At 45.0% G+C, this 24,120-nt stretch overlaps 1 protein-coding gene across 3 annotated transcripts in view; it reads left to right on the top strand.

The window, feature by feature from the left end:
• The window catches only part of TET3 (tet methylcytosine dioxygenase 3), a 119,963-nt gene that overhangs the window by 59,539 nt on the left and 36,304 nt on the right, over positions 1-24,120 (top strand). For all 3 annotated transcript variants that reach the window (XM_050754367.1, XM_050754365.1, XM_050754368.1), the window contains one exon: positions 1,799-3,932. In XM_050754367.1, coding sequence (XP_050610324.1) covers positions 1,799-3,932 — 2,134 coding nt within the window. The remainder of the gene's footprint in view (positions 1-1,798; positions 3,933-24,120) is intronic.

Genomic DNA, 24,120 nt, shown 5'->3' with positions numbered 1-24,120 from the left:
GGGCATGTTATAGACATGATGGGATGCTAAAACACAGAACACAATATCCAGAAAACCCTGACAGCATGGAACATTGTGGAGCCTCAGTTGTTTACCTTGGTGATTGCGTGGTTGACCGGGGGCTCTGGGTTGCTGCCACTGCCCAGCATCGCTAAAGTATTGCTAGCCTCAGAAAAGATCAAAATTCAAAGTATGGTTTCTATTGAATGCCTGTTGCAAAGTCAGAATCTTAAGTGGAACCATCGTAAGTTGGGGACTGTCTGTACTGTCCCTTTACTCCTAAATACTTCAGTATGTGTATCCTGAGAACAAGGGCATTCTGTTACATAACCCATCGTCTAATGATCCAAGTCAAGATTAGGAATGACAGAATATTATCTTATCCACGTCCATATTCACATTTCATGACTTGTCCCAAGTAAAACTAGTGTATTTTTCCCCAGTCTAAGGTCTAACCCATGAACATGCATTTAGCTGTTCTTTTTGAGGGAAGAGATTGTTTTTCTTGACTTTGAAACTTTTTGAAGAGAACAATCCAGGTACTTTCTAGATCACCCTTCAATTTGGGTTTATCTGATGTGTCCTTGTGATTAGATTCAGGTTATACATTTTGGCAGGAGTTCTATGTGAGTGGTGTTAAGTCTTCCGCAGTGTCTTACATCAAGAGGCACATGGTGGTGTTTTGTCTCAGTATTGGTGATGATGGTAACTTTGGTCATTTGGGTTAAGGTGGTGTCTGTCTACCAGATCTCTCTACTACAGTTACTATTGTAATTATGTAATTTTAGAGGAGATGCTTTGAGACCATGCATACATACATCCTGTACCTCACCATGCTTTCACCTGCTGCCACTGATGACTCTCTAAATCCATCAGTCCTTCTATGTTTTCTCTTAGCATTCTACAGTAAGGAAGAGCTTTCCTTTCCTAAGGGATGGGTCTGCAAACTCAATTTCACATCTTTGTATTCACTTTTCACTTGCTGGGCCAGGTCCTCCTGGCCCTCTTACTCTCATCCTTCCCCCTTTGGTGTGCTTTTGGGGATATGAGGTATATAGTGCTGGTTCTTGTGCTCAGGGAGAGGCCTGAATCCTTCTCTAAGCAGCAACTTGCTTGTCTTTGGCAGGACTGACCGGGCATGGGGCTAAATGCATGCTGTGTCAGATCATCGGCGTTTCCCTCAGGCCTGGGGCTGTGTGTGGGAATGTGGTCTGTTGCCAGCTTTCTGTGCTCGGCCTGAGCTTAAGTGAGGATAGTTTTAGGGGGAGAAAAGGACTGTGGGTTCCCACTAGGACCGTGGCTGACCCATGGTCCAGGCTGAATTTGTTAATCAAAGCTCCTCTTTCCCTACCCCTACGAACCCACACTTCACGCTTAGAGCACGTGTGTACACACAGGCTTGGTTGGATTTCTTTCCATCTTGACAAAACAAAATAAAGTCCTAGTGTGATTTTGATCATTGTGAATTAAGGACTTTTTTGTGTGTCTCTGGTTTTAGGAGAGCCTCATTCATGTGATTGATCTGAGGCTCCAAAAGTTTCTGAACAACATTAAGAATGTCACATTAGGATCTTCTCTTTAAAAATATCTTAAAGATCTTCTTTTTATTTCTGCTAGTGAAGCTCGCTAGGGAACCAAAGACATGGGAAGATGAATTGGAGGCTCAAGAAGTACCAGAGAGAGGATTTGCAAGAAAAGTTGGGGGTCAGATGTGCACCTGAGTGGTATGAAGCAGGGAAATGCTTTTCAAATAGTGTGGTTCATTTTTTTCCTTTTTCCCCCTTCTTTCTCTCTTTAGACAGGCTCAGAGCTCAGCCCAGTTGATGGACCTGTTCCAGGTCAGATGGACTCAGGGCCAGTGTACCATGGGGACTCACGGCAGCTAAGCGCCTCAGGGGTGCCGGTCAATGGTGCTAGAGAGCCCGCTGGACCCAGTCTGCTGGGGACTGGGGGTCCTTGGCGGGTAGACCAAAAGCCCGACTGGGAGGCTGCCCCAGGCCCAGCTCATACTGCTCGCCTGGAAGATGCCCACGATCTGGTGGCCTTTTCGGCTGTGGCCGAAGCTGTGTCCTCTTATGGGGCCCTTAGCACCCGGCTCTATGAAACCTTCAACCGTGAGATGAGTCGTGAGGCTGGGAACAACAGCAGGGGATCCCGGCCAGGGCCCGAGGGCTGCTCTGCTGGCAGCGAAGACCTTGACACACTGCAGACGGCCCTGGCCCTCGCGCGGCATGGTATGAAACCACCCAACTGCAACTGCGATGGCCCAGAATGCCCTGACTACCTCGAGTGGCTGGAGGGGAAGATCAAGTCTGTGGTCATGGAAGGAGGGGAGGAGCGGCCCAGGCTCCCAGGGCCTCTGCCTCCTGGTGAGGCCGGTCTCCCAGCACCAAGCACCAGGCCACTCCTCAGCTCAGAGGTGCCCCAGATCTCTCCCCAAGAGGGCCTGCCCCTGTCCCAGAGTGCCCTGAGCATCGCCAAGGAAAAAAACATCAGCTTGCAGACCGCCATTGCCATCGAGGCCCTCACACAGCTCTCCTCCGCCCTCCCGCAGCCTTCTCATTCCACCCCCCAGGCTTCTTGCCCCCTTCCTGAGGCCTTGTCACCTCCTGCCCCTTTCAGATCTCCCCAGTCTTACCTCCGGGCTCCCTCATGGCCTGTGGTTCCTCCTGAAGAGCACTCATCTTTTGCTCCTGATAGCTCTGCCTTCCCTCCAGCAACTCCTCGAACTGAGTTCCCTGAAGTCTGGGGCACCGACACCCCTCCAGCAACGCCCCGGAGCTCCTGGCCCATGCCTCGCCCAAGCCACGACCCCATGGCTGAACTGGAGCAGTTGTTGGGCAGCGCCAGTGATTACATCCAGTCAGTATTCAAGCGGCCTGAGGCCCTGCCTACCAAGCCCAAGGTCAAGGTAGAGGCACCCTCTTCCTCCCCAGCCCTGGCCCCATCCCCTGTGCTTCAGAGGGAGGCTCCCACGCCATCCTCGGAGCCCAACACCCACCAGAAGGCCCAGACCGCCCTGCAGCAGCACCTCCATCACAAGCGCAGCCTCTTCCTAGAACAGGCTCACGACACCTCCTTCCCTGCTCCTTCGGAGCCTTCTGCTCCTGGCTGGTGGCCCCCACCAAGCTCACCTGCCCCACGGCTTCCAGACAGACCACCCAAGGAGAAGAAGAAGAAGCTCCCAACACCAGCTGGAGGTCCCGTGGGAACAGAGAAAGCTGCCCCTGGGATCAAGCCCAGTGTCCGAAAGCCCATTCAGATCAAGAAGTCCAGGCCCCGGGAAGCGCAGCCACTCTTCCCGCCTGTCCGGCAGATTGTCCTGGAAGGGCTCAGGTCCCCGGCCTCCCAGGAAGTACAGGCTCATCCACCGGCCCCTCTACCTGCCTCACAGGGCTCTGCTGTGCCCCTGCCCCCAGAACCTTCTCTTGCGCTATTTGCACCTAGTCCCTCCAGGGACAGCCTGCTGCCCCCTACTCAGGAAATGAGGTCCCCCAGCCCCATGACAACCTTGCAGCCAGGCTCCACCGGCCCTCTTCCCCCTGCCGATGACAAGCTGGAAGAGCTCATCCGGCAGTTTGAGGCTGAATTTGGAGATAGCTTTGGGCTTCCCGGCCCCCCTTCTGTGCCCATTCAGGACCCTGAGAACCAGCAAACATGTCTCCCAGCCCCTGAGAGCCCCTTTGCTACCCGTTCCCCCAAGCAAATCAAGATTGAGTCTTCAGGGGCTGTGACTGTGCTCTCAACAACCTGCTTCCATTCAGAGGAGGGAGGCCAGGAGGCCACACCCACCAAGGCAGAGAACCCACTCACACCCACCCTCAGTGGCTTCTTGGAGTCACCTCTTAAGTACCTGGACACACCCACCAAGAGTCTGCTGGACACACCTGCCAAGAGAGCCCAGGCCGAGTTCCCCACCTGTGATTGCGTCGGTAAGTCCGCCTGGGTGTCAGGAAAAGGCAGAGAAACGGCTGTGGCCTGGTAAGCTAGGGATTTCTAGGCTCTGCTTTCATTTGGCAAACATTTATTGTTTGCCAACTGCGACACTGGGTTCTGGGAACATAGAAATGAGCTCATAGCCTAGTGGAAAAGACTTTGAAAGAAATTGACCTGATACTGTTGGTGTATGCCACGTCGGTTGAGATGGGCAAGGGGCTTTAATACACAAATGGAGTTGAAGGCATAATAGAGGCCTTCCTGTAGGAGGTAGTACTTGTGCCGAGCCCTACAGAGCCATCAGGTAGAAAGGACACATTCTAGGAAGAGGGAGTAGCTTGGGCAACAGCTTAGTGGCTGTGAGGGAGTGGAACTTACTTGGACTATACTTGGTTCAGGCAGGAGCAAAAGGGTTTGGGTATATGTGGGGATGAACAAAAGGTGGCTTGGTGGGTGGGGAGGATGGTCAGGGTCCAGATTGTGCAGGGCCCAGGGAGCCACGGCCAAGAGTTTGACTTGACCCCACAGGTAATAGTGAGCTCCTGAGGATTTTAAAGCAAGGAATGCCGTGTTACCTCATGCTTTTGAAAGACTTCTGGCATATGGTGGGTAGGGAAGCTTGAGGGCACTGAGGAGGCATAGCTGTAGGAAAGGTGTTGTCATGAGGCAGGCAAGAAATGACAAGGGCCTGGCCTGAAAGAGTCGGTGGCAGAGGGAGGGGTTGGAAGGTCTCCAGAGGAAGGCTTGTGGGAGGAGGGAATGAGATACTGCAGGTCTCTGCCTGGGGTGGTGGTGTTCACTGAGAACTCAGACTGGGAGGACGGGAAGTGAGTTCCCATTGGACGAACCACATCTGAAGTGGCCAGGAGACCAGGTCAGGGTCTGAGTTACACGTTTGGACGTAGTTAGTCTGCAAGTCATGGTTGAAGCTGTGCCTGCATAAGAACGCGTTGAGGAGTTGAGTCCACTTCTAAGCCTTGTCTTCTGGAATCAGAGCAGGGTGCAGTGCCTCTGAGGTCCACTCCCCTCTAAGCATACTGTCTCTGGGAAGTCCTAGACGCAGGGGCAAGCTCCAGGTCCACTCGGCCCCCATGCTCTGTTTATGGAGTGTTCTGTAAAAGCTATGTGCGTTTCAGATGTTGACAGAAAACACGGTGATGCTGGCGATGAGCATATTGAATTCTTGAGATTTTATGATACACAGACGGGTCTTGGGGAAAAGGCTGTCTTCCCTACTTGTGAAAAATACGTAAATATCAAATAAGTCATGGACTTGCTGGGATGTTGTCTCCTGGTCAGTGAGGAGAGCTGGGCTGTTCCGCCTGCTCCAGCTATCCCTCCCCAACTCCTGGGGTATGAGGCAGAGGGGTGGGTGACAAGGAGCTATGTGCAGAACAAGGAAAAGCTGGCCCCAGGGCTCTTATCTGGGGGTGGACAGGTATGCTGCCAGGCACTCACAGACATGCTCCAAGATGGTGGTTCCCACTGGCCCTGTCCGTTCTTAGATATGACTAATAATGACATGACTGGGCCCAGCGCGGTGGCTCATGCCTGTAATCCCAGCACTTTGGGAGGCCAAGGCAAGTGGATCACGAGGTCAGGAGATCGAGACCATCCTGGCTAGCACGGTGAAACCCCGTCTCTACTAAAAATACAAAAAATTAGCCGGGTGGGTAGTGGGCACCTGTAGTCCCAGCTACTTGGGAGGCTGAGACAGGAGAATGATGTGAACCCAGGAGGCGGAGCTTGCAGTGAGCCGAGATTGTGCCACTGCACTCCAGCCTGGGAGGCAGAGCGAGACTCTGTCTCAAACAATAATAATAATAATGACATGACTTCGAGGGCCCTCTTATTTACCAGCATATGGGGGAAACTTGTTTTGATCATGGGGTCCGCCTACCCTTTTCTCCATGCGTGTATGTGTGTGTCCCATCCGCCTGTGTTTAACACCTCGTTTCTCCTTCTGCAACGTGGGAAATATCCTTACCTAGTGTTTTAAGACATAGTTGATCCTTAGTCAAGATTTTAATTGTTGAATTTAATTACATGGATATTATGTGTGGTCAAACTAGTTTTTAAATTTGCATCCCAACTCTAGTTACTGGCTGGGAGTGCTTGGGTACTTTACATAACCCATCACAGTTTCTGCTTCCTCATATGTAGAATGAAAACGATAATAGTACGTGCCTCACCGGGACTGTTGTGAGGATTAAATTCATTACTATGTGTTTAGTAATGAGTTTAATACTTAGTGTTGTGTTGGCACAAGAGTGTCAGCTGTTATCAAGCCTATCAAGTCCAGTAGGGCAAGAAAAGTAAAACCATACCTTTGTAAAGGAAAAAAAAGTTGACTGTTCCTTTATTTATCATATATTAATTACCTAGCCATGTATAACTGCCAATAAGCATAAAATTAAGAGAAATGGTTCATCACTAAAGGACTTTATGGTTTACTTTTTTTTTTTTTTTTTAAGGCAGGGTCTCACTCTGTTGCTGGGGCTGGAATGCAGTGGCATGATCTCTGCTCACTGCAGCCTCCACTTCCTGGGCTCAAGCAATCCTCCCACTTCAGTCTCCCGAGTAGCTGGAATTACAGGTGCATGCCACCATACTTGGCTAATTTTAAAAAATTTTTTTGTAGAGACGAGGTCTCACTGTATTGCCCAGGCTTGTCTCAAACTTCTGGGCTCAAGCAGTCCTGTCATCTCAGCCTCCCAAAGTGCTGGGATTATAGTTGTGAACCACTGCATCTAGCCTATGGTTTACTTAAGGAAAAAAAAAAAATAGACAATAAAATATTTAGACACCCACTCAGCCAGTGTGTGCCGAGTGCCTTTTGCCTCTGAGGCCTGTGCTGCTGTATGGAAGTGGCTGCATCGCAGGAGTACCCTGTAGCACAGACTTGGTTGTCATCATGGGAGGTCATGTTTTATCTAGGAAACTCTTGTTTAGAGCTGGGTTTTGAAAACTGTCGTGAACACAGATGGGGAGAGGCAGAAAGGCTTTCCAGACTGAGGAGTGCATAAGCACAGTCTTGGCATAAGGAGCAAGCTTGCAGGATGGGATGTTGCAAGGGTTACCTGAAATCTCTGTTCTCCTGCATTCCTCAGATGAGGAGCCCCCACCAGAGAGGATACATCTTCACTTGTAGGCAGTAAGCAAAAGTGCAGGCATCTGTCAGCATCAGAGAAACCAGACCTCCAGAAACTGGGAGCTAACAACACTTTGTATTGTTAAATTAGAGGAAAATACTTACGTGAAACAAATTTGAACGATCATCTCAGTTAAGTTTTAAAAAATGGAAAAAAGACTAGAAGGAAATATATCAACAGTGGATTGTCTCTGTGATTGGGATATGGATGACCTTTCCCTCATGTGTTTTTTGAATTTTCTACAATGAAATTTGTATTTTATAACCCAGAAATATTTGTGAAAGTGCACACTCGCAATAGCATGGAAGGTGGATTGGTGGAGGGTGATAACCCTGTGGTAGGAGACCCATTAGGAAGCTGTTGAGAGTAAAAGTGTTTATGAAGCACCTGCTCAGGTCTAGGCACCCTGCCAAGTACTTTATAGTCACCACCTCACTTAATCCTCATAGCAGCTCTATGAGGTAAGTACTGTCAGTGACTCCATTTTAGCCGTGAGGAAACAGATTAAGTAATTTACCAAGGTCATACAAACTAGTGAAAGTGAGATTTGAACCTAGGCAGTTGGACTCTTAACCACCATGTCATATTGTGTTTGAAATTAGTCAGCTGGGAAACAGGTCCTCACTAAAACAATGGTAGTAGAATGAAGAGAGGCAACGAAGAGATTTGCTCTGAAAATTTCTGGAGGGCCTGAGGTTCGTGTTAGGAGAACCCATTCTGTTTTCCAGAATTGTCTGGCCACATGCTTCTCACTCTGTTGCCCATGCTGGAGTGCAGTGGCATGATCTTGGCTCACTGCAACCTCTGCCTCCTGGGTTCAAGCAGTTCTCATGCCTCGACCTCCTGAGTAACTGGGATTATAGGCACCCGCCACCATGCCTGGGTAACTTCTCGTATTTTAGTAGAGACAGGGTTTCATGGTGTTGCCCAGGCTAGTCTCAAACTCCTGAGCTCAGGCAGTTCACCTGTCTCAGCCTCCCAAAGTGCTAGGATTATAGGTGTAAGCCGCCATGCCTGAACAGGTACTTCTTCAGTTGGTGTGGTAGAATTTGTCTTTGTGAATCCAGGCTCAGAACAAGGCTTAGAAATCAAGGTGCTCACTCTGAGGTGACAGTGGGACAATCCCATACTCCAGAAATTCATACCCTCACCGGTGGTAGGTAGTTACAGGAAGAATTTTCCATAGAAGTGGGGGTGAAATATGGAGACTCCATGAAGCCACCTAATAGCTGATAACAGAATATGGGAACAACTTTATAAAAGCATACAAGTTCCTATAGCCAAAAAAAAAAAAAAAAGGGAGCAGTGGGGGGTAGGGGAGGGGCCCGGGCACTGTGGTTCATGCCTGTAATCCCAGCACTTTGGGAGGCTGAGGCGGGCAGATCGTGAGGTCAGGAATTCGAGACCACCTGGCCAGTATGGTGAAACCCTATCTCTACTAAAACTACAGAAATTAGCCAGGCGTGGTGGTGGGCACCTGTAATTCCAGTTACTCTGGAGGCTGAAGCAGAAGAATCACTTGAACCTGGGAGGCTGAGGTTGCAGTGAGCTGAGATCGTGCCACTGCACTCCAGCCTGGGTGACAGAGCAAGACCCCATCTCAAAAAACAAAACAAAACAAAACCTCTATTATTCAAGGTTATTTGGTAATTTTGCCAAATAAACAATTTAGCGAATATGGGCATCACCACGTAACCAAAGTCCCCAATCCCCTTATATAAAAATGGTGGGTTTCTGAAGGTCTGGATGGGACTCATGCGGATTTTTTTATCTGAATCTTGAAGTATTAAAGGCACCCCTTTAAAGCTTCAAAGAAGTAAACTTATAAGCCATGAAAGGAAATGCCATTCTCTAAAAGGTAATATGATGTTTACAGTTTGGAGAATATTTATCACAAGTTGAATTTCTGTATTGAATTATTGCAAGTGACTTGTAGGTGTGGATATTTAAAAATGCACATTGGGCCGGGCGCGGTGGCTCACGCCTGTAATCCCAGCTCTTTGGGAGGCCGAGGCGGGCGGATCACAAGGTCAGGAGATCGAGACCACGGTGAAACCCCGTCTCTACTAAAAATACAAAAAATTAGCCGGGCGCGGTTGTGGGCGCCTGTAGTCCCAGCTACTCGGGAGGCTGAGGCAGGAGAATGGCGTGAACCCGGGAGGCGGAGCTTGCAGTGAGCCGAGATCGCGCCACTGCACTCCAGCCTGGGCTGGGCGACAGAGCGAGACTCCGTCTCAAAAAAAAAAAAAAAAAAAAAAAAAAAAAAATGCACATTGGAGAGTCCCCCCACAACCATCCTATAACACCATTGTCAGGAATGGGACAAGGAGCTATAGAGACTGTTGTACCCTACGGCTTTGTGTATTTTGTCTATTTTCAGTAACAGGGAAATTCCCAAGAGGAGCCAGTTTAGGACAGAGAATGAATCCAAATGACATTTTAGTGGGAAAAGCATCCTTTGTGCTCATCTAGTCACCATCTTAGAGATGAGGAAGCAGTCTGTTTTAGTTTGTAAGTGTTGTCCTGATGTCTCCGAGGAGCAGCCAACAGGAAGCAGCAGAGACTAAACCACAGCAAAAGCAGGAGGTTAGGAGGTGTAGATGCTAGTGGTTGCCTTCATAGAAATATGTTGTATTTTTAACCAGTTGATTGTTCTTCCCTGAAGAAGTGGCCACAGGGAAAATATCTCCTTTGCCTGGAGCGTGGTGAAAGTCCGAGTGAGGCAGTGGCATTGTCCAGCAAATGTGGCCGATGGTGTGTCCATCAGGGAATTTCAAATGGGACATAGTCCTGAATGGAGAACACAAAGTTATTTGTTTACAATCACATAAAGTCTATTTTCTACAGTTTTTATTTTTATGAGAAGGTATCACACAAATCCCCCACCCCACTGCATTGAGATGAAGAGAAACTTCCTATCTTTTAAATATTTTTTGAGACAATGACTATTTGGACACCATATAAAGGATGGGGAATCTGGCCGTGAGTAGCAGGGTGTCAGAGAGAACTTCCTGCAGGAGAGGATGTCTTACTGAGTTTTAAAGGATAGATAGACGTTTAATAGAGGAACAAGGAGAAGGGACCTGAAGTTTATGCAGATGAAAGGCATGTGGAAAGGCACATGAAGATGTGGAAGATGAGAGAACGTGGGGAAATACAGGTCATGCCGGTGTGACGGGTGTGGAAGATGAAAGATTGGGAGTGGCTGGAGAGGAGAGTTTCAGGGGAAGAGGGGATGATACCAAAGCCAGAGAAACCAGTTTGTAGGCTCAGATGTAGTTCAGGCAAGAAACAAAGGGCCTCTGAACTAGAGTGACCTTGAGTAGAAAGGAGGAGGGGAGGGGCAGATAAGAGAAAGAATAAGAAAAGAATTAACTGATCCAGTGACCGGTTGGATGTAGTAGTAAGGGAGGAGGAGTGGTCACAGGTGACCTCTGAGATTCCAGGCTGGGCGACTGGGTTGATGGTGCTGCCTGTCACCAAGGTTAGAAATACTGGGAGGGCAGCAAGTCTGGGTACCTGGCTTTTGAGATGTCTGTGGGACCTGGCGGTGTCCATCGGGTCAGATCTGTGAACTGGTAGTCTTTGGCAGACTGATGGTAACTGAAATGTTCAGTCCTGGTCATTTCACCAGGCTGACTGTGTAGATCAAAAAGAAGCCCGAGAATGGAAGTTACCACCATTTAGGGGAGAGGAGCTCAAACAGGAGGCTTCGAAGAAAGTGTGGAAAAGATGTGGGAAGAAATTGAGGAGAGGGGTAGGTTAAAGAACCAATGAATAGTTTCAAGGTTGAGAGGGCTAACAGCATCAGACAAGAAGGGTTAGGATTTAATGCTGGATTCTTCCTTGTCTTACATTATTTGTTCTGTGTGCACCAGTCTTTGCAGTTAAATCCCAGGTTCCTTAAGCACAAGGACTGCATGTTTTATTTTGTTTTGTTTTGTTTTTTGAGATGCGGTCTCACTCTGTCACCCAGGCTGGAAAGCAGTGGCACACTCATGGCTCACTGCGGCCTTGACCTCTTAGGCTTGAACGATCCTCCTGCCTCAGCCTCCCAAGTAGCCAGGACTACAGGCATGCACCACTATGCCTGGCTAATTTTTTTAATTTTTTGTAGGGGAGATGGGGGTCTTGCCATGTTGACCAGGCTGATCTTGAACTCCTGGACTCAAGCAGTCCACCCACCTTGGCCTCCCAGAGTGCTGGGATTATAGGAGTGAGCCACCGTGTCTGGCCGCTTGTATTTATAAAGCATCTAGACTGGTGCTAAGCCTATGGCAAGTACCCTTCATATTTTTTGGTCAACCGGTCAGCCTTATTCTGCCTCCGTATTATACTCTGTTAAGGTGTCAAATGGGTTTAGGAATGATCTCCTTACCTTTAATGTTTATCGTCGTGAATTTGCCCATTATTATAAAGGCCCAGCATGCTGTACATGTTTTCACAGGCAGCTGACCTGAGAGTTTAGTGTTAAAAAATTCATCTAGCACACCTGATCCAGAGTAGGGCCTCACATTCTACCTACCTGTGGCTGTGGCTTTCAGGAGCCATCATACTAGCAGTCATTGACTGTCATTAAAGTGGAATCTAATTAGCTATATAATCTTATGCTCTTCAGCGTTAAGTCCACTACAATTATATCAGAAAACTGAGTTCTGTGGTTTGAATGTTTTTGTTTCCCTGAACTTAGGTTGAAACTTAATCCCCGGCCGAGTGTGCAGTGGCACGCCTGTGATCCCAGCACTTTGGGAGGCCAAGGCGGGGCGGATCACAAGGTCAGGAGATTGAGACCATCCTGGCTAACACAGTGAAACCCCGTCTCTACTAAAAATACAAAAAAAAAAAAAAAAAGATAAAGCCGGGCTTGGTGGTGGGCACCTGTAGTCCCAGCTATTCGGGAGCCTGAGGCAGGAGAATGGCGTGAACCCAGGAGGCGGAGTTTGCCGAGATCGCACCACTGCACTCCAGTCTGGGCGACAGAGCAAGACTCCGTCTCAAAAAAAAAAAAAGAAACTTAATCCCCTAAAGGCAGTATTGAGAGGAGTGGCCTTTAAGAGGTGATTGGGTGATGCAGGATCTATCCTCATGAATGGATTAATTCATTCATGGAGTAATAGGTTAATGGATTAACAGGTTAGTATGGGAGTGGGACTGGTGACTATTCAGAAAGGGAAGGAGAGACCTGAGCTGGCGCACCCAGCCCCTCACCATGTGGCCTGCACCACCTGAGACTCTGCAGAGTTCCCATCAACACGAAGGGCTTTACTAGGTGTGGCACCTTGACCTTGGACTTCTCAGACTCCAGAACTGTAGGAGATAGATTCCTTTCCTTTATAAATTACCCAGTTTCAGGTATTCTGTTTTATAGAACAGGCATTCTGTTTATACAACAGAAAATGGACTGAGAAACTGAGGCAATTGCATAGGATTGTTTGGAAAGAGTAGATAGGTACAAATGGAACCTTTGTGTGATCTTGACATCTGTACATTAATTGTATACTGTCTCTCTGTACTGATGTCATAAAAAAGAAATGCCTCAGCTGTACTCCTGTGTATAATCCTGGAAAAATGTGGATGCCCTAGTCTGTGTGTAGAGAGTGCAGAAAGGTGTAAGGTTCTTTTAGAAATTAAGCATCTCTTTCTGTTAGGTAGTAATGCGTGGTTTCTTGTGTTAAGTGTCTCTTGCTGATAGCAGAAAGGATATATTCATTCTCTCCCCAGCCTAGAGCAGAAATGGAACAGAACATATTTTTATATTTTAATGAGTATAGAATTAAGTGCACAGGGTTAAGAAAAACACCTAAAGCCATATAACGAGCATTTTCTCAAAAATTGGATTTTGCTCTCCTGAGCTCTCCCCCAGAGCTTTCTACCATGTATTTTAGAGAGGGGGGAAAAAAAAAAACACCTTCACTACTTCTCTCAGTGATCAAAACAAGACATAAAATAGATTTTTCTTTAAGAGGAGTTGAGCCATTTCCCAGCGATGCCACTTTACCTTTATGGAGAAGGAAGAAATATTGCCTTGGGGACTACAAGGTAAAATAGTGACTTAACAGCAAGATGGTAAAATACTCCTTTCCTGAAACCTGGTGAAAGGAACCAAATCAATAAAAATAGAGGAAAAGGTTTCATCAGCTGAAATTTGGGAATAGCCCCAATCTTCAACCATGAATTCCAAGGGCTGTCTGCCACTTTGAGATCAAATTGAATTAAAGAATGACACACTGAGTACACAACTGCCAGTGTTGGGAAAAGTAACAGAGGGGCCCCACAACTTGGAGAAATGGGCTGGAAGATGGGAGACCACCGTCTAGAAGCCATGCTGTGTGGAAACCAGGGAATGCAGGCAGAGCATGTTCCCCATTTGCTCCAGCTTTTGAAGGGGATAAGGTCTGGGCCGAGGATGGTGGGCTGGAGAGATGGGAAATCATATCCTAAGAGCTGGCTTTGTGGCTGAAGGCCAACAGTACCGAAAAGGCTATTGTGCAAAGAAAAAATACTTACTGAACCACCAAACAAAAATCCTGCCAACTGTGGGGCTTTATTTTAACATCTTATCAGAGTGACTAACTCAGTCCCTTTCGAGGGAATGAACCGAAATCTTAAGAGTATCTCTCCCCATCAGGACAGAGTACAACCCAACCCTCAACATACACATAAAAATTTAGAGGCATTGGCTCCAACAGACAGAGGGGCTTGGAGATGAAGTTTCCCAGTCGCAGTTGTCCACAGCTAGTCCCAGTTCTCCTGTCCCCTCTCAGACTGCTGAACTTTCAAACTAATAATTGAAACCTCTACAGCATCCAGTTATCTAGCTGAATTTTTATAGAGTCTCGCTTTGTCACCCAGGCTAGAGTGCAGTGGCATGATCTCGGCTCTCTGCAGCCTCTGCCTCCCAGGTTCAAGTGATTTTCCTGCCTCAGCCTCCTGAGTAGCTGAGAATACAGGTGCATGCTACCGCGTCCAGCTAATTTTTGTATTTTTAGTAGAGATGGGGTTTCACCATCTTGGCCAGGCTGGTCTGGAACTCCTGACCTTGTGATCCACCTGCCTCGGCCTCCCAAAGTGCTGGGATTACGGGCTTGAGCCATCGCACCTGGCCTCTAGCTGAATTTTTAAGGGAAGAATTTGAGCAGTGTCCAGGTAAACAGGAGTAAGGAAATTCTGCCCGCTCTATTTTTGGGCAAATGAGTACAGACTAGTGGCTTTCAGTTGGAGGCTTTCCATTCCTCTCCCCTGGGGGACATTTGGCAGTATCTGAGGACATTTTTGGTCATCACAAGTGGTATGGTACTACTGACATCTAGAAGCTAGGGATGCTGCTAAGCCTCCTATAACACACAGAACAGCCCCTACAGCAAAGAACTAATTGATCCAAAATGTCAGTTCTGCCAAGGGGAAGAAACTAGAGATCAACTTCTCCTGTAAGAAGATTGCTTAACAAACAAACAACATGGGAGCCATTCAAATTCTGTAGGAAAAGTGGAGAGATTAATATAACATTTAATATGAAAATTTATAATTCTTTGTACATTTTCATTAGTGTTAACAAGCTTAGTTTACAAATACTTAAGCTTAAAAAAGAAAATTTACATGAGAAAATACAGGAATTGTTCAAACCGCTGACTTACATCTTCAAGGAAGTTGAAGAAAACAGTCACTATGAAATAAAAAATGAAAGGTGAGGTGCTAAGTTATAAAGAAGTCGTGAGAGTTATGGATTAAATTCCAGAAGCACTTTGCCATTACAAAGCACATAAAAAGTGCATTAAGAAGCTACAAATAGCAGAATCAGAGTTAACAGAAAAAGCAGATTGGTGAGGAAGAGGCAAGGTCTTGAAAGTTTACCCCAAAACGGGAAAATGTAGAAATGAACAGTATCGCTGTGGCGTACAGCGAGGGAAGCAGAAGAGAGGGACAGTAGGGACCCCACACACAGATTCATTCTGGTAGGAATCTTGGGAACACTCAGTGTTCCCGGCGAAGAGTGTGGTGCACACTGAACAAACGTGAGAGTCAAAGGTAGAATAGAAAATGGTTTTGAAGTGAAAAGTGTTATAAGAAGTTATCATGGCCGGGCGCGGTGGCTCAAGCCTGTAATCCCAGCACTTTGGGAGGCCGAGACGGGCGGATCACGAGGTCAGGAGATCGAGACCATCCTGGCTAACACGGTGAAACCCCGCCTCTACTAAAAAATACAAAAAACTAGCCGGGCGAGGTGGCGGGCGCCTGTAGTCCCAGCTACTCGGGAGGCTGAGGCAGGAGAATGGCGTAAACCCGGGAGGCGGAGCTTGCAGTGAGCTGAGATCCGGCCACTGCACTCCACCCTGGGCGACAGAGCGAGACTCCGTCTCAAAAAAAAAAAAAAAAAAAAAAAAAAAAAAGTTATCATGTCCAGGGAAAATGAGGAAAATTTGACAAATAATGCTGATTAACTTATTGAATTTCAAGGGTGAAGAATCACCTACAAGTTTAAAAAAAAAAAAAAGTTGGTCACATATATTAGGTTTTTGTAAACAAATGTTTTTTTAATTTTTAAATTTTTTTGCTTTTTTAAAAGCACTTTAAAAAAACGTTTTGTATTGAAATACACGTACAGGAAGGTATGTAAATCACAAGTGTACAGCTCCGTACAGTTTTATAAAAGATACACACTCATGTAAACAGCAGAACAGAATTTTACCAGCACCTCAGAAGCCTCCGAAGTCCACCCCTCCAGGCACGTGCCACCCAATCCTCTAAAACGTAGGCTGGCAGCCTGCAGACCAAACCTGGCCCACATTCATGTATAAAAGGGGTTTTTATGTTTTTAAATGGTTGGAAAAAAAAAAGTCAATTGAAGAATAACATTTCATGACTCATGAAAATTATATGAAATCCAAATATCAGAGCCTGTAAAGTTTTATTAAAACATGGCCATGCTCATTTGTTGATCTATTGTCTATAGCCACTTTTGCACCACAACAGCAGAGTTGAGTAGTTGCCCCTGAGATTGCAGAACCTAAGATGTGTACTGTCTGGTGCTTAACAGAGTAAGTTTGTTGACCCCTGTCCTAAGGTAACTACTCTATTCTAACTTCTTAGCACACTGATCAGTTTTGCCTGTTCTTAAACTTCATGCAATGGAATCATGAATATGTATCATACGCTCTTTCATTTTCTGGTTTTTGCTCAATGATGTGTTTATGAGATTCATCTATGTTTTTATTTAATTTTTATTTATTTTTTTGAGATGGAGTCTCGCTCTGTTGACCAGGCTGGAGCACAGTGACACAATCTCAGCTCACTGCAACCTTCGCCTCCCTGGTTCAAGTGATTCTCCTGGCTCAGCCTCCAGAGTAGCTGGGACTACAGGCATGCGCCACCATGCCTGGCTAACTTGTATTTTTTTTTAGTAGAGACGGGGTTTCGCCAGGTTGGCCAGGCTGGTCTCGAACTCCTGACCTCAGGTGATCCGCCTGCCCCGGCCTCCCAAAGTGCTGGGATTACAGGTATGAGCCACCTTGCCTGGCCTATTTATTTAATTTTAGAGAGACAGGATGTCACTGTTGTCCAGGCCAGAGTGCAGTGATGTGATCATAGTTCACTGCAACCATGAACTCCTTGGCTCAAGCAATCCCCACACCTCCCAAGTAGCTGGAACTACAGGCACATGCCACTGCGCCTGGCTAATTTAAAAATTTTTTTTAGAGACGAGGTCTCTGTTTGTTGCCCAGGCTAGTCTCCCACCTTGGCCTCCCAGAGTGCTGGGATTACAAATGTGAGCCCCCGTGCCTGGCCCTGTGTTATCTGTATGTATGTACATTTGTTATCTGCCCCTGTCATTCATTCTCATAGCTGTACAGTATTCCATTTTTTGAATACACCACAATGTATCCAGTAGGTCGCTGATGGTCTTTTGGGTTGTTTCCAACTTGGGGTTGTTATGAATCATGCTGATATAAGACATTCTTATACCTGTCTCTTGGTGCATTTATGTGTACATGTATATGCTTAGGTACTTACCTAGGACTGAAATTGTGTGTGTTCAGTTTTAGTAGGTACCATTGGTCTTCCAAAGTGGTTGTTACAATTTAGGCTCCCACCAGCATTGCTCCACGTTCTCACCAGCAAATGGTGCCATCCCGTCTTTGCCATTGTGTAGACGTATAATAGTATCTCACTGTGGTTTTAATTTGAATTTTCCTGATGCCTAATGAGGGTGAGCAGTTTTTCATATGCCATCTTTTGTAGAGTTCCTGTTCAAGTCCTTTCTGTTCAAGTTCCTGTTCAAGTCATTCAAGTTGCTATTCAAGCCCATTTCTCTATTGTTTTTCTTTTTCTTATTGAGTGGTAAGGGTTCTTTATTTTGGATATATGGGTCCTTTGTTGGATATATGTATTGCAGTTCTCTGAATAGAGTATTGAGATTTAAAAGTTTGATCCAAGTTCGACCTACTTAAGTCACCATCCATATGTAAAGTCTTCATAAAAACATTTTTGAATATGTAAGAACTCAGATTTTCTAGAGATGAATCAAAATGATAATAGATGGGGAAGTTGTAGTATGGAGAGGCTGGCAACGAACACTAAATCTGTTCAAATGTAAAGTCTAACTTTAAATGACAGTTATTTTTCTAAAACAAAAGATATTTACTTAAACTCTACTTAAGGTATATTTTTATGTTAAACATCTTAACGTGTAGCAGAGGAAAATACGTTCCTAAGGATGCCAGTGAAAAGCAGAAGTAAAGGAGGAGGTGGGAGAAATTGTAGAGGTACGAACTTTTCTCTTTAGAAGTACCATTAGCATTTCTAAAAACATACTATAGATTTTTCCAGATTACCAGGGATGGTGCTGGTGGGGGAAATAGAAAATACAACATCTGCAGCAAACGAAGAAGACGAGGAAGCATTAAACATGGAAAACATAAAATGCCAGAAATACATGTTATAACAATGAATATAAATAGGGTAAAGTCACCTGTTGAATTTAAGATCGAATAGCATTAAGCAGCACTAAGAAGGTTAGTAAACCTTGTTTCACTGTGAGAAAAAAGAGAATCATATACTGAAAGATCTAAATACTTGGTTAGGTTCAGGTGAAAGTTTTTTTGTTCTGTTTTGTTTTGTTTTGAGACAGAGTGTCACTCTGTCACCCAGGCTGGAGTGCAGTGGCGCGATCACGGCATACTGCAACTTCCGCCTCCTGGGTTCAAGTGATACTCCTGTCTCAGACTCCCGAGTAGCTGTAGTTACAGGCACGCATCACCACACCTGGCTAATTTTTGTTATTTTTAGTAGAGATGAGGTTTCACCATGTTGACCAGGCTGTTCTCTATCTGCTGACCTCAAGTGATCTGCCCGCCTCAGCTTCCCAGAGTGTTGGCATTACAGGCCTGAGCCACCATGCCTGGCCTAAAATTTTTTTTTAATGGAGTATGCCAGGCTCCTCATATAAAATCACATTGAGAAGTCTAATTGTCCCACTGTTGGTGAAGCCCAGTTGTCACTAGGTTAAGGTGGTAAGAGCGAGAGCCAGGTCTTGCCAGTCTAAAGTTATGTTTTCCCCTTATGTGTCCAGCAAATAATTTGTCAGGCGATACTTTACCACCATGTGATTATCCAGTTCCCCATCAATCTTTAGTCATATCATGTCTACTGATGATCCTTGTGTAAGTTAATTTTTCATTAGGGATTGCAAACTGATGATATTCTAATTCTGTCCATCTTTTTTACATTTAATACCTTACAAAACCTGAAAGATGCTCAATAATTCAGTCACAGAAGGACAAATGCTGCGTGATTCCACTTATATGAGATCTTGTAAAATAGAGTTATAGAAGTAGCAAATAGAATGTGATTGCTAAGGGATGGGGGAGGGGGAGATGAGTTTAATGCATATAAAGTTACAGTTATGCAAGATGTGTAAGTCCTAGAGATCTGCTGTACAACATAGTAAACATACCATATTGTGCACTTAAAAGTTTAAGAGGGAGATCTGGCCCGGTGCAATACCTCTGCCTACAATCCCGCACTTTGGGAGGCCGAAGTGGGAGGATCACTTGAACCTAGGAGTTTGAGACCAACCTGGGCAACAAAGGCCATCTCTACAGACAAAAAAATAAATAAGTGAAATAGATTGTAAAAGAGGGGTAGATCTTATCTTTAGAGTTCTTTCCCAAAAAAAGAAAAAAAAAAGTGTTGTTCTTCATTTGATTACTTTCTAAGTAAGAAAGCAAGGATAATGCATAATTTCCCCTTAATTACCAATTGTCAGAATATAAGAGTTGGCTTAATATCACATTTCATCAGTTGGAAGAAGTGTGAGCATATGTGGCTTTTTTTTTTTTTTTTTTTTTTTTTTTTGAGACTGAGTCTGGCTCTGTCGCCCAGGCTGGAGTGCAGTGGCTCGATCTCAGCTCACTGCAAGCTCCGCCTCCCGGGTTTACGCCATTCTCCTGCCTCAGCCTCCAGAGTAGCTGGGACCACAGGCGCCCGCCACCTCGCCTGGCTAGTTTTTTGTATTTTTTAGTAGAGACGGGGTTTCACCGTGTTAGCCAGGATGGTCTCGATCTCCTGACCTCGTGATCCGCCTGTCTCGGCCTCCCAAAGTGCTGGGATTACAGGCTTGAGCCACCGCACCCGACCATATGTGGCTTTATACTACTTAAAAACATCTCGAAGCTCTCCGAAGTCAGGATATAGCTTATAATCAATGATGTCTTATACTAGTTGTTGGCCAGGCAGCCATTATGGCACCATATACATGCATGAATTTGGTCACAGCTTTTCATATTGTTATCTCTGTGAGTTATGAATATTGTTAGTATTATGTGTGTTAAGATTAAATACTGTTTAAATTATCTTCAAAAAGAGTACAGTGTGATTCAGTATTGAAACAAAGTTATTGTGTGTAGAAACATGGAACTAAGCTTCTGAGCATTTTTTTTTTTTTTTTTTAAATTGTTTGAGACAAGGTCTTACTCTGTCTCCCAGGCTGGAATGCAGTGGTGTGATCCCCGCTCACTACAACCTCTGCCTCCCAGGCTCAAGTGATCCTCCCACCTCAGCCATTTGAGTAGCTGGGACTACTGGAGTGCGTGCCACCATGCCTGCCTAATTTTTGTTTATTTGTTTGTTTGTTGGTAGAGGTGGGGTTTCACCACATTGCCCAGGCTAGGCTCAAGCAGTCTGCCCACCTCAGCCTCCCAAAGTGCTGAGATTATAGGTACGAGCCACCACGCCTGGCCCAGATTTTTTTTTCAATAAATATACTGGAACATTTTTTGGAGATTTGTAAAAAATTTGAAAAAACTGACAAAATACATAGCCTAGAAATATTGAAAAAAATTCTTAATAAATGGTAAGTATGTCACAAATGCATAAAATATATGTAGATACTAATCTATGTATTAATTAGCTGTTATCAGTAAGACTTCCAGTCAACAGTAGGCTATTAGTAAAGTTTCAGGGAAGCCAAAAAGATATATGCAGATTTTCAACCACACTGGGAGTTGGAGCCCCTAACCTCTGTGTTGCTCAAGAGTCAACTGTATTCTTGGAAAACATGCAACACATTTACTGTATTTAGCTTATGTTTTTCTTTTTATGTATATATGGTGATATATAAGATATATCTATCTAAGCAAGTCTAAAAGCTTTTTCAATGAATATGAGATCAAAAGTGAAAGTGATTATGTATAGTATTGCTATGGTTTAAGTGACAAGGTTTAACTTTAAGTGGTAACTCATAAAAACTATGCATATTATAGCAGTTGAAATGAAAATGAAATGAATAGTCATCTTCAAGGACAATGGAGTGTTTGTTATTTTTTTCTCTTTTCTCTTTTTTAAGCATTATTATGGCCTAATGAATATTTATATATTTAATGTGTTTTAGTTACAGGCGTTCTTTTTGCTCAGATTGTCCCAAATTTGGCTAGTGGGATGCCCCTTCAGGCCAGCTCCTGTGGTCTTTGGATATACCTCACCCCAGATCATTCTTTGATCATTTCTTTGCTTTTTGTTCAGCAAGAAATATCCAGGGCACATCATACTTTTCCTGCCTCAGACCTTGAATTAACCATTTCTCCAAGGCCACCTGGGTTTTTTTTTTTTTTTTTTTTGGCTTGGTCACCTGACTTCTCTTTCCTTTTCCCTTTCCCTTTCCTTTCCTTTTTCCTTTTTCCTTTTTCCTTTTTCCTTTCATTTCCTTTCTCCCTTTCCTTTCCTTTCTTTCCTCCCTTTCCTTTCCTTCCTTCCTTTCCTTTCCTTCCTTCCTTTCCCCTTCTGCTTCCCCTTCCGCTTCCCCTTCCGCTTCCCCTTCCCTTCCCTTCCCTTCCCTTCCTCCTCTCTTTCTTTCCTTCTCTTTCTTTTTTTTCCTTTCTTTCTTTTTCTTTTCTTTCTTTTTTTTTTTTTTGAGACAGAGTCTTGCTCTTTTGCCAGGCTGGAGTGCAGTGGTGCGATCTCAGCTCACTGCAATCCCTGCCTCCCGGGTTCAAGCAATTTCCCTGCCTCAGCCTCCCGAGTAGCTGGGATTACAGGCACACACCACCAAGCCTGGCTAATTTTTTTTTTTTTTTTTTAATGTACTTTTAGTAGAGACGGGGTTTCACCATATTGGCCAGGATGGTCTCGATCTCCTGACCTTGTGATCCCTCTGCCTCGGCGTCCCAAAATGCTGGGATTACAGGCATGAGCCACCACGCCCGGCCTCTTCTTTTCTCTCTCTCTCTCTCTCTCTCTCTCTTTCTCTACTTCCCTCCTCCCTCCCTCCCTCCCTCCCTTTCCCTTTCCTTTCCTTTCCTGACAGAGCCTCGCTGTGTCACCAGGCTGGAGTGCGGTGGCATGATCTCAGCTCACTGCAGCCTCCACCTCCCAGGTTCAAGTGATTCTCCTGCCTCAGCCTCCTGAGTAGCTGGGACTATAGGCGCCCACCACTACGCCTGCTAATTTTTTGTGTTTTTAGTAAAGATGGGTTTCACTGTGTTAGCCAAGATGGTCTCGATCTCCTGACCTCATGATCCGCCTGCCTTCGCCTCCCACAGTGCTGGGATTTCAGGCGTGAGCCACCGCGCCCGGCCCACCTGTTTCCTTTTAAAGGATAATGGTGTTTAAAAATCAAAACCAGAGAGCTAGGGGTACTTACAGCTACTATAATGTCATTGCTTTTGTGTTTCTCAAGTGGACAGGACCTGATATTTATAATTCGAATTTAACAGTACATAGGTTTTACTTCTTTGATTTTTATACTTATATCTTCTTTATCTTATACTTAATAAGATACTTAATCTTAGTTCCTAGCTCAGGATCCTTTAAGTACCATACATAACATTTATTCAATATATAAAATGAAAACTATATGAAAATGAGACATTTACATAACAAGAAATTGATGGTGGTAGTGTATATATATGTTACACATATGCATGCACAGAAGATAATATAATATCTATCATATGTTATATGAGGATAATTTGTACATGTATACTAGTTTTATAACTTTGTAAGTCACCAACTTTGTTGTCAAATCTCTTTTCTAGAATATCTTCTCCCTTATACAGACTTATACTCAGGAGGAGACATAAGTAAAAGAAACAATGCTTTTAAGAGACTCCTTGGGCTGCCCTGTAAACTGCTGAAAGTGGCTTTGGTTTTGTTTGGCACTTGGAGCTTTCTCTGCCCTTTGTGTTTTAGTGGCCTTCCCAGAGAAACCTGACCAGCCAGTTCTAGGTTGTCTTGGTTTTAGATCTTCGTGTCTTGTTTTCCAGCTATTGGGATGGAGTTGCTAAGATTTAGTTTGTGCCTTCTTGAAAATTTCCTTTTTCTGACCTTAACCATGTAAGTTTTGAGTTTTTGTGAGTTAGGCAGAAGATGATCAGCAAAAGCTACATGATGTTTCTGTTCCCAGCATAAGACCCTGCAGTCAGTTTGTTACTTTGAATTTTCTCCAGACAATAGAAACTGGAACAAAGCCCAGAAGTTCTGGCATATTCTTGTGTTCTATTTTCTGTATACCATGTGGTCTCCTAGCACCTATAAAGAGTTCAGACCACTGCCTCCAGCACCCACATTCTCATATTCTCTTCCTCTCCCTCCCCCCTGCTCTCCCTTGGCCTTCTCCTCTCCCTACCTCTTCACATGCATCCTTCTGTAATTCCATTTTATGGTTCAAAATAGTGCCCATTTGGAATGAGTCATTTCTAACTCTTTAGTTGAATATACTCATTCATGAAATGTTTAAGCACTGGTACCTTACATCTCATCTAATCTTCAACAATCCTATTATGTAAAAACATTATTTTAACTATGTTGAGGCTCACAAAGGTTGTGTAATTTGCCCACAGTCACATAATTTGTTTGGTGGAGCTTAGACAACAGCTGCCTATTGAGCTTATATTATGTGCCAAATACTGTGCTAAGCCCTTTGTGTATTTTACGCATAGAGGCATGAGGATTAGAGAGGTTGGGAAGGTAACCATTGTAGTTGCCCAGGTTTCTGTCTGCAAGATCTGCGTTTGTTATTCTGTGCCACATTAACAGTTACATAACAAGTATATAATGTATATATACATGCCTCGATAATTGACATTGTATACAAGATGCTCTAGAAGTCCAGAGGGAAAACAGCCTGAGAAAGTTCAATAGGGCTTCACAGAAAAAGTGGCATTTAAACTAGGCCCTTTCTTTGAGCTGGAGCTGCAAGGAAAGAGGGGAAAAAATGAGTTTTTCCAAAAGGAGAGATCCAGAAAGGCTCTGTTGTCAATGAGAAAACATATTTAAGGATGTGGGGTACCAAGTGGTTGTGTAGCAGAGCCCCTGGTGGCTGGGACAGGTTGCAAGGCAGGGAGGTGTGTGGAGATGGTATGGTGGGGACTTTGTGGACCACGTTCTGAAATTTGGATTGTGTCGTCTGTCCAGTGTGGCATCATCAATGGAAAGTGATGTAAACAGATTTCTGTTTGGGGAACATAACTGGTGGTATTGGGTAGGATGACTTAGGAGGGCTCAGACCAACTGTTAGGAGACGATGGCGATAATTGAGGCA

This window comes from Macaca thibetana, chromosome 13, assembly GCF_024542745.1.
Source record: "Macaca thibetana thibetana isolate TM-01 chromosome 13, ASM2454274v1, whole genome shotgun sequence".
Lineage (NCBI taxonomy): Eukaryota > Metazoa > Chordata > Mammalia > Primates > Cercopithecidae > Macaca > Macaca thibetana.
The sequence above is the reverse complement of the archived record's forward strand: the minus strand, read 5'-3'. Positions and strand labels throughout refer to the sequence as shown.